This window comes from Ceratosolen solmsi, unplaced genomic scaffold (assembly GCF_000503995.2).
Source record: "Ceratosolen solmsi marchali unplaced genomic scaffold, CerSol_1.0 scaffold17, whole genome shotgun sequence".
In the NCBI taxonomy this organism is placed as follows: domain Eukaryota; kingdom Metazoa; phylum Arthropoda; class Insecta; order Hymenoptera; family Agaonidae; genus Ceratosolen; species Ceratosolen solmsi.
This window is the reverse complement of record NW_011948445.1, coordinates 1,108,053-1,120,341: the sequence shown is the minus strand read 5'-3', so window position 1 is coordinate 1,120,341 and position 12,289 is coordinate 1,108,053. Positions and strand designations below refer to the sequence as shown.

Here is a 12,289-nt window from a genome sequence, read left to right as displayed (position 1 = left end):
TATAGCTTATTATATATATATATATATATATATATATCTATTTAATTCGAGCCAAAATATATTACATGGTTGTGTAATGTAGTAAAAAAGTGTTTAAAAGAATAATATTTAAATAACTTTCAAGCCATACTGATTAACTATTATTCGGAAAATATAATTATATTTCTTTAGAAAAGCTTTCTTTCAAATATAGATGTATTTAGAAAAGAAAACTTGAATTTGAAATGATAAGAAAATAAAAAAAGTTTTATACCCTTCCTAAGCTTATTACAGATTGTGAAACTTTGGATAAATAGTGAAGTAAGATGTAAAAAAGACTGTAGACTATAAATTATTAAAACATTTTATTACTAAATTCAAAGAATTTGTTTTTTATTTTACTACTAGATTATTGTATTTTGATTATATTAATAACATCTTATACTTTCTGTTTTAATATTTTTAATCAATTTTAGTTATTCGCTAAAAGAAGAATAATTTTCTAAACTTTTGTGGTAATCAAAATTCTATGTACTTTTTTTGTTTAATGTCGAAAACAAGTCTTTTTTATTAACGGCGGACAAATTCATTTTAAACATTATATTGTATATAAAGTGTAATATTAAACATACAATATAAAATAACTATAATGACATTTTTCTTCAATTCAAAGCAAAGAATATAAAAACATTTTTTATTTTAAAACTTTATATATATAATGATAAATATAAGTATACAAGTGGCCATATTTAATTTCAAATAAACATTTAACAATAATATAATCGAAAATTTATTTATGTTGATAGACTATGTATTATGTCTTAATGACTTAAATATTACAAATTCGCAATTGTATCCGAAGAATTTTTATCTTAATAAAAATAAAAATAAAATAAATTATGTAAGAGTTATGTGGTATTAACAAAATATCATGTTTTGATTATATTATATCATTTAAGAGGTGTCAAATTAATTTATAATAATATAATAATAAACCGCATATTGATGTTATATATAATTTCAATTCGCTAATTTTCTTTATTATTATTAAATAGAATACTTAGTATTAAGATAAAATACAGTTTAAACGATAGAAATTTTTTCTTGATCTATAATTTTATCATATCAAATGATGTAATTGAAATATTTAATTATAGCAAAATTTTATAACCTTTAAATAAAATATTAATACTATTATGTCAATTAAATAAATATATACTCGCAGGAAAGCAATAGAACATTAAAAACATAATAGATTAAAAAATTGTTTTATACATATGAAAGCTGGTATAAACAATTGTTATATTGGCGAAAAATGGATGAAATTCAGTACTAATGTAGTTTATTATTTTTATATTTATAGACATCAGGAGTATAGCTACCAAATCTGATTGTATAATAAAGTAATTTTTGTTTAATAATTTACTTTTTTAGATTTTTTATTTCGAATTCTTTATAATATCCAAATCATTTATATAAGTAATGGATTTGAAATATTGCAATATCATTACATATAATTCAATTATTTATTGTTATTTGTTCAATAAGATAATATAAATACATTTAATTAGTACATTATACAAAAATTATTAGTATATTTTGAATGCCCTAAATTATTTAGTTGTTTATAAATTTTAAGACTTCTCATGTTAGATTAACATATTATTTATGAATAATATAAATAATCTAATAAAAAATATAAATAGTTTAATTATATTAATTTAATTTTCTATTAAATCTTAAACTTATTTTATATTATAAATATTATTACATTATAAAAATGATTAATTAATATGTATATACTTTAAATAAATTTATACTATAATAAACTATTTACAAGTCTATGATAGTATACTATAACTAATTTATCTACAATATTCATTTTTTGGTTTTTTCGACTAAAGTAGTAAGCATTGATAAATATTTATAGGATTTTTAATACTTATTTTCAAATACGAATTTAGTAATTTAAATTTTACTGTGGCAAAAATTTTAAAATGAAGTAATTGCAAGTAATTATTATTTTTTTCAATTAAATTTTTTAGAACCTCAGATTTTAATATTATTAATATTTTATTTTTCAATTTGTGCCAAATATTATTACTTTGTAATATAAGAAAATTAATTTAATAAAATGTTTATAACTATTGTTGTTTCAGTTATAAATAGTATAACACAGTAACTATAACAGCAATTCAATGATTACGTAATTATTGAAAATTGTTTGTACAAGAATATTATACATAATTGTTGAAATTGTAAATTTCAGTACGTTCACGGAATAAATTTTATGAACACAAATGATTATGGAATGAGAGATATGTAGCAAATCTCTATAGTAGTTCAAAGTACAAATAATTTACAATTTATAATATTTTACCATTGAAGTTCATATTTACTTGTTAAAAGTATTTTAGTATACTGAAAAACATAATTTTTTAAAATAAGACTTAATTTCAATAGTAATGAAATATAGCATTCACGTGTATTGAACAATCGCTAATAAATCATTTTTCTATTTTTAGTTGTAACATTCATTTTAAACTAAAAATATAACTTATTAAAAAATAATTACTTCAAAATATTAGTTCCAATTTTAATTATTATAAGGTTCTAGAAGGCATTTGTACAACTATTTTTAAACTTTTCTCGATTTTGTAATAGCTTTTCCTGTATTTAATAATAACAGGTAAACTGTAGCCTGAAATTGTTATTTAATAAAAATATCTGAAGGTATTAGCGATTTGACACTTTTTTAGTATTTTTATACAATACTAATAACTGTAAAATAACATTATTACTTACTTAAATATTAAAATTTTTGTTACAGTAGCAATAAAAATACAGATGAACGTTGAAAATAAAAATTGTTTGTATGCCCTCTTCAAAATAAACCGCTAGCCTCAAATCATTAATTTTTCCATATTATATTACCGTTAGAAAATAAAAAAAAAAATTAAATTTAAAAAATTCGAAATGCAAACCATTGTGAATAGAAGGATACTATAATGTAATCTCTATGTATGTTTAATATATATTACATAACTCATGGTTACCTTTTTTAAATGGGAAAAGTATTATGAATTATGTTATACATATTTAGTGATATTTATATAAATCAAAGATAGTGGATTAATTTTAACGAAAAATATTATTATTATTTTTAAAAGACATTTTACCCGAATTTGGCTGACGTTTGTTTTAAGTTTATGGAACCTTTTTTAATGTATCTTTTGCAATTTTTTTTTTACTATTATTACTTCAAGATCACGAAAAGTCACGAAAAGAATTGATTTATAACTTACGTGATCAGAAACTGAACATATAAAGGCATAAAAGTTAAATTCTTGTTCAAACTACTAAGTTATTGTACTTCGTATAGTCATTATAAACTCTGCACAAAAATCTGTTTTTATATAAAAGAGCTCGATTATAATATTTATTTTTTTTTTTCATATTCATTATGTATATGATATATTTATATATTCATTAAAATGTAAATATAGATTATTGAAGAATATTTTTTTAAATATTTTCAAGATAGTTATAATTTGTCTATATTAATAATACTATAAACTCTTTAATTTATTAATATTTATTTAGATATTAATTATAAATTAGTCAGTAAATTTTTCATTCAAACCTTATATATTAACTCATAGATTAATATATATATATATATATATATATATATATATATATATATATATATATATATATATATATATATATATAATTATATAAAAATAATATATATTTTATTTATAGAGGATAATATAATTAGGTTTCATATTTTTATGTATTTTACATGTATTATAATAAAGGTTATTTGCAAATAAAATAAATATAGGAGCTTTTAGCATTGATTTCCAAATAATTTCTCTTCGTGCATACATGTATTGCAGAATTTATGAAATAATTATACAATATAAATTTTACCTGTATATAAATTAAAATTATAAAATATATTTAAATTTAAAAGTTTAAAAAGTTGATCAATATTTTATACAAATTCAATTTTATAAACTTATTTTTTCAAACCTACAAAATGTTTTCCTTGGTCTTTCAATTTATTTATTAAACTAATATTTATAATTTGATTTAATAAAGAGAAATTAAACTGAAATTATACTCACCGAATAAGTTCAAATATTTCAGGCTTTTCTCGTTCACGATGTTTCATTCGCTCTTTCATTGCAGTTATTATGCTATTAGCTTTGTCTTCTGCTCCGTGCTTTGAACTCTTCTCAGCTGCCCCTAAAATTAAATATTAATTTTATAATTATATTTTGAAAGATAACAATACTATTTCTATTGCTTACATTTTTTTTAATGAATTTTAAATAAAATATTTTATAAGGATCAACATATACTTTAGACTAAATTAAATCAATTGTCAAATTAAATCGAAAATCTTTTTTAAATAAAAAATAATGTTTATATAAATTTAAATTGTCTGTCAATAATACTTTTATTCAATTCTTTAATTCTTCAATAGCTTTGAAAATAATTGTATTTAAAATCATAAAATTGTATTTTAATATGAATTTTGTGATACTTCATACTTTGTAAACAATCGGCATTAAGAAGATCCTTGCATTTTTCATGACATTTGACTCCACATTCAACACATCTAACACCTTGACGTGCTATGCCCCAAAGAAGACCTTCACATTCATAACAATATGTAGGCGAAGTTGCTGTCCATGTAATGAAGTTATGAGGTGTTGTTGATGAAATTGGATAGATCATCGCTTGCAATGTCTTTTTGTATACATGCATTTTCTGTGAAAATATAAACGACAAAAGTTTTCCTCTACAGTATGTTTTACATATTTATATATTATTTAAACATTATTATATAAAATGTTACTAATTTATCAGAATGCAGAATTGTATTATGATTATATTATGATTTTTTAAAGTACTTAATAAGATATTTAATTTAATAAATATATTCGTAGACGTGAAAATAAACCCTAACAATCTATCATTGAAAGATTCAAATTTTAATATATTATTTTTTATATAGAATAATAAATCTGTGTATTTAAACAAATTTTATACAGTTGCTAATTTAATCTTACACAGTATTTATAATTATATTTACTAGTTAAATTACACTGAATTTACTTTTATTTATTTTATTAAAAAATACTGAATAAAAATAACAAAAAATTAATAATGATTAAGACAAATAAGCATTGATGGACAAAATTAATTTTCAAGCATAATACATATTGATGTAATAAAATATATTTATCACGCAAGATCAACAATTTTATAAAATATCAAAGTTCCCATTGAATAAAAAGAAAACGATATTATATAATAAAACATACTTTATTATATATAATTTTAAAAAGTAAATAATATATTCATAAAAAAATAGATACAGTTTTTTATGAAATATATTAAAAGATAGAAATATAATTAGAACTATAAACAAATAAAATAATTATATATATCATTGACATTTTATAATTTACAACTACTTACAAATTACTATTTATAAACATCAATTAATACAAAATTTAAATATTCCCATCTATAGAATTTATGAAACCTTATTCATAAATTTAATATAATCTATTTTGTAAAATTAATATAGTTTAAAAATATTTTTAAAATGTATATTTTTCAATTGATTATGCAATTATAAGTTATATGAAATAAATATGATATAAATATATGATGTAAATTAATCATCTATATATTTATTAAACATTTTATAATCATAAAATTTATTACTTTCCGATTTATAATTAATTTACTGATGAATTTCATGAATGAAATGTTATTTTCTATTATAATTATTATATTAAAACTTAAATAACAGTTTTATAAAAAATTAATTTTGTACTTTATAAATGCGTATATTTATTTCTAAGTTCGATTAATAAATTAATATGTTAATATAATTATATTAATATTAAGATTTCATAATTTTTGTACTGCTATCTTATAATACTAACTTTATGACAGTTGGATACAGTTCACTCATTCATGCTCAATTGGGAAGTCTTGAGATTTCAAATGCATTGATGATATATTGCTAACTAATAACTAGGCATATAGTTTTTCTTATGATTTCTGATAGACTGTCCCTTTGCAACGCCTTTTAGTTACATTTTATATTTATTTCATCTTAGAAAAAGACAAGATTATCCATGCAATTAATTGAATTCGATATACTGGGTTAAAAAGAAATTATGCAACTGTTGATTGATGCAACTAATACGTAAATTCACAAATTTGAATATCGTACTTAATTTCAAAAAGATGATTAGTTCTAAATTATATAAAAAGTTTTTTGATACTATTTATTTAGAAAAATGATACCTTTTGTAACAAATGCAAATGTAAATGGCCACTTAATTTACCGAAAGTTTCTTTATGAATATAAAAATTATTACCTTGTAGGGTAATATATTAAATTATTCTTATATATAATAGAATACATTAACTAATAATTTGCAAGGTAAGAATATATTATCATCTTATTAACAAAAATCATTTTTCATTCTTCAGATTAATATAGTTAATTTATTTTATTATTTTTTGTTTTTCTTAATTGTAAAAATCATAAAATAAAAATTAGTTTAAGAAGAATAATTGAAATAAATTTAAAATATTAATCAAATTATATCAATAATAAATGTAATACTATTGTGATAATAAGTATCAATAAACCTTTCAAATCACAAAATATTACTATTTTGAATATATATTAATTTTTAAATGATAAATCGGTATTTTAGTTTATTCAATACCAGAAATAACGAATAATATACTTATAAATAATTCTTAGATAAAACATCAATATATATATATATATATATATATTAATATTCATTATCACTATTAATCTTTGAAAGAATATGTAACATCTATAAAATAAATATTAACATTAATTGTATATTAATTGTTACCAGTTCTTCATCTTTTAGTGTTGGACGTGTTACGGAAGATAATCCAGCATTTCGTTTTGTTGCAGCCATTGTCTAAAAATATAATCATTAACAGAAATTTAATTTGATTATAATTTCTAATGAAAATAAAAAACATTAAATAAATTTAAGATGCTATGCTAAGATATATTTAATATTAGTACAACAATATAGGAAAATAATTTATTCAATATTGTAAACAAATATTCATTTATATATACATTTTAATTAAGTATTATAAATAAATAAATTATATATATAATTAATATATAAATAATAAATTATAAATATTATAAATAAACTTGGTACTTTAAGAAGCCTACAGAATTAATTTGATAAATTGTTTTCATTCTCAATGATAAGAAAATAATGTTTCGATACGGTAAAAATATTTTTAACTTTTTTATAAAATGTATGTTTTATTACTTATATTTATTTAAAGAAAATTTTATTATAATTGATAACGTTAAAGATTAATATTACAGGTTATATGGTAGTAATTATTGAAAAAGAAAAGATTACTGGTATTTAGATTACATATACATTTTAGTAATTGTTCTAAATTATTTAAATCATAATTTATGAATTTATAAACAAGAGTCATTATTAAACTTTTTTGTCATTTAATCGTAAACTTCTAATTGCATAAATTTAATATTTACTATTTAATATTAACAGTTATAACTTATGAATAGTGTTCAAGAATGCGAGAACATTTTTCCTTTTTTGTCAGTGCAATAAAACATCTGGCAAGTAACATCGTAAAATTTTCCTCCCATCTCAAAATTTTCAGGTGAGGCTGCCAAGACCATATTGAGTAATCGATTAGATAGCAATGCATTACAACTGTCATGGCAAGCCTTGCGAGAAAAGTATGAAGACCCTCGTCGTCTAATACAATCTCAAATAAATAAGTTCACCGCCATCCGGCCATCTAAAGGATAAACATACGGCGACATATAAATAATAGACATATAGATAAACATAAACGATAACGGTTAAAGGATAATGCAGAAGACATAGAAAATTCTCGCTGCTTCGGCAATGATTTGTTAAAGAAAATGCGACACCTTCAACTGGAGTCAGACCCATGGGGCTGTATAATGGTGCATAACATCGTCTAGAGATTTTCTAAAAATACAAAGGATCTATGGGAAAGGTATATAAGTAATACAAGCAAGTATCCCACCTATGAGCAGCTCAACACATTTTTAAACGATAGAGTACGAGCATTACAATACAGTAGACCTTCACCTCCTGTTAATCAGTCACAGAAGAAAAAACCCATCAAGAAAAATACAGTAAGAGCTTATCAGTCTACCATTCGGACTGAAAAACCTAACCCCACCAAGATCTCAGCACTAACCACGATATGTAGTCATTGTCAAGGTGAGCACTTATTGATGTTGTGCAAAAAATTCATCGAGTTATTACTTACAGAAAGAAAGGCCTTTGTCAACAAAAAGAACTTATGTCTCAACTGCCTACATAATCATCTACGGTCTCGTTGATGTGGCGGCAACAAGTGCAAAAGGTGTACACAAGGACACCATACTTTACTACACGAGGACATCAACCCACAGCCCAATAGCTCACCATCTAATCCAGTCAACGCTACTAACGCTACAACATAACAAGACGGTGCAGTCATCAATCCAGCAATACCGTCAAGATTAACCACCTTGTTGGGAACTGCTATAGCAAAAATTAGCTCACCATCAGCTACGATAGAAGCACGCCTCCTAATTGATAATGGCTCAGAAGTTACGTTTTCCACAGAAGCTCTGGTCAGGAAACTCAACTTACCACACCATAGATCTGTCATTACAATTCATGGGATTGGAGGACTCATCGCAACTCAGGCTAAAGGTGCTGTATCATTCACTCTTCAGTCACTTCATTCCAATTCGTCAGTTACAGTGTTTGCAAATATACTTCAATCATTGACAACGATGCTCCCATCATTTAATACATCAAACCAAGAATGGCAGCATCTAAAAAATCTGAAATATGCAGACCCCGACTATCTTACACCCAGACCTGTAGATATAGTCATTAGAGCAGATGCATACGGACAGATAATCCTGCCCAACATAATCAAGGCAGCACCATCCATGCTAATAGCACAATTGTCCATATTTGGATGGTTGGTACTTGGTCCAGTCAATGAAATTAAGGACATGAGCACAGTATCATTCCACACATCAGTTGTCGAAGTGGAAGAAATCTTACAAGAATTATTAACAAGATTTTGGGTGCAAGAAGAGGTTCCGAGGAGCATCGAACATCTCCTTAACCCTGATGAACAATGGTGCGAGGTTCATTTCATTGAAACTCACTCGCGAGAATCATTAGGAACGTACATCGTTCAACTTCCAATGAAGAAGTCAATTGAACTCCTCGGTCACTCTTACAACACAGCACATCGATGCCTACAAAGCCTGATGAGATGCTTCGAAAGGAACGAAGTTTATCGTTAATCCTATCATGAATTCATGAAGACGTATATCGACCTTAAACACATGGTCAGAGTTTCCTCAGTATCCCACGACAAACCTCACTATTACCTGCCTCATCATGGAGATTAAAACGAGACAGCTTCACCAACAAATTGCGTGTCATATTCAACGGCTCAAGTCCAACTACGTCCGGATATTCCATCAAAGACTTAATGCATTCAGGAGCCAGAAACTATTATATTCGATGACTGCACGACAAAATTCTCGGATTACAATGGAATCCACAACATGATAATTTCACATTTACTACAACAGTGTCCATGGACACCAACCAGGTAACAAAGCGAATAATCCTGTCAAATATCGCTAAAATCTTTGATCCACTAGGTTTCGTCTCACCCGTGGTAATAAGAGCCAAAATGATACTGCAAGAATTATGGCTACACACTATCAAATGGGACTATCCACCACCATGGATGCAGTCACCAGAATCGTGGCCTAAGCAGCTAACACAGAATGACAAAACGTGTGAACAAGAAGCACGCCCTGGCATTTCTCTTGCAGCTACCATAAAACCCATTGACTATCACTGGGATGTAATTTTATAAGTATCCAAAATTACATCAAATATTGAGAATCACAGCTGCATGTATTGGATTCATTGAACGTTTAAGGAAAAGGCGTAAGCCTTCTCCCGACATGCCCATAAATTCACAGGAGGTAGAAAATGCAAGACTTTTCTGGATAAAGGCAACACAGGCTGTTTGTTTCTCTCATGAAATCAAGATGTTTGAGTCAAAACATAAACTACAAAATGGACACGCATTCCATCGCTTAACAGCTTATATCGATTCGCAAGGACTCATCCGAGTAGGAGGACGGCTAATGAATTCTTCTCTCGCATACGAACAAAAACACCCTTCAATTTTGCCACGCCAATCACGATTTACGGATCTTGTAATAGCCCAGGCTCATCAAAGGACACTGCATGGAGGCACCCAACCCACCCTAGCGCATACACGACAGCAGTATTGGATTCTTGGAGGCCGACAAGCGGTAAAATCTCACACTCTGCGATGCGCCATATGTACACGACAGAGAGGAATCTGTGCTCAACAGATGATGGGACAATTACCGCTGTCGCGAGTAACACCATCAAGACCATTTGCGTATACGGGTGTCGATTATGCTGGTCCTATAACCCTGAAAACATGGAAGGGCAGAGGCGCAAAGACCTAAAAGGCATGGATTTGTGTTTTTGTATGTTTCGCCACATCTGCTGTACACCTTGAAGTGGTCAGCGACTATTCAACAGATGGATTCATAGCCGCTTTTCGGAAATTCTCTTCTCGCAGAGGCATCCCACACACGTTGCATTCAGATTGTGGCACCACGTTTGCAAGAGCAAACAAGGAATTTAAAAGGTTATTCTCACGGAGATCAGAAGAGCATTTTAAAATTGCAGCGCTAACCTCACAAGACAATGTTCACTGGAATTTTAACCCACCAGCTGCGTCTCACATGGGAGGAAAATGGAAAATGGAAAATGGAAGCAAGTCTACAAAATTTCATTTACGGCGCACAATTGGAGAAACGCTACTTACATTTGAGGAACTTACGACTCTCTTGACTCAAATTGAGGCAATTTTAAACTAAAGACCACTAGAGCCCTTGAGTGACGATCTAGATAATTAAGCTGCCTTAACTCCACGTCATTTTCTAATCGGATGTCCACTTACTACAATACCTGAACCATCTTTAGATGGATTGTCAATATCAGGATTGCGCCGTTGGCAATTTATGCAACAACGTGTCCAGCAATTCTAGTTACAGTGGATTAATATTATTGTGTATTATATCATAAACTTGTTTCCAAAGTAAAAAATAGTATATTTCGGTAGTTAAAATTAAATGCAAGTTCAAATATATATTCAAAGAATTAATTACATATCATAATATAGAGTAATTTAAATAATATTAATACCGAAAATAATTAAGAATTTCTAGGAAATAGGTTTCTACTCCATTAAAAAAAGAAATAAGAAATAAAAAAAATAACGCGGAGCCAATGCATATTTTCAGTCATAATAGAAAATTCTTATCAGGCTTCATATTGTTCGAGAATGCGAGAACATTTTTCCTTTTTTGTCAGTGCAATAAAACATCTGGGAAGTAACATCGTAAAATTTGTATTTGGATTTCATAACTTCGCTTGCTCAAAATTCTCACGCATTAGTGTCATAAAACATCTGGAAAAACAATACCAAAAGCACGGGAAAATCTATAATTTTGACATCTGCATTTTCGTTCCGTTCGGCAACTACATCAAGCATTACTGCAAGCGGACCTTCCTTCCCCTTCCCGCTGTTTACAAGTTGCATTGCTGTCACCAGATGTGTCAGCACCCCCCCCCCCCTGCACTGCCGACATGCTGTCGCATGCGGCAGCAGCAATGAGGCATCTGCTCATCATGAAGACCCAGAGACGACTAGGCCCTTAATTAACTCCGAAGCCAAAAAAGGCGCTGCCCTCACACCATAAGGGAGGAGTCTCTGATTGGACAGAAAATAAGGGAAGGGGTTCAAGTAAAATTCATGGTCAGCAAATGTATTTAAGGGGCGCAATTTTCAATACTCATTTACTCTCGATACTTAACTCTCTTAATTAACTCTCTTAATACTTATCATTCGTGATATTTTAACTGTCTTGATATTTACTCTTGATAGTTTTTTCTTTAGTAGTATTTTCGTGATATTACTCCTTTTCGAAGTGTCTCTCAGTTTTGATATCTATTGCTTATTAGTATTTTTGATATCTCTATTTTAGTAATACTCTCTCAATATTAAACCCTTGAGACATTTCATACTCAGTTAAGTTTTAGTCAAAGTCTATTTAGCGCTT

General features: G+C 26.6%; 1 protein-coding gene across 1 annotated transcript in view; it reads right to left on the bottom strand.

Moving 5' to 3' along the window:
- The window catches only part of unc-13 (protein unc13 homolog), a 46,158-nt gene that overhangs the window by 20,267 nt on the left and 13,602 nt on the right, over positions 1-12,289 (bottom strand). The window contains 3 exon segments of the mRNA XM_011504485.1: positions 4,116-4,236; positions 4,545-4,764; positions 6,912-6,983. Coding sequence (XP_011502787.1) covers positions 4,116-4,236; positions 4,545-4,764; positions 6,912-6,983 — 413 coding nt within the window.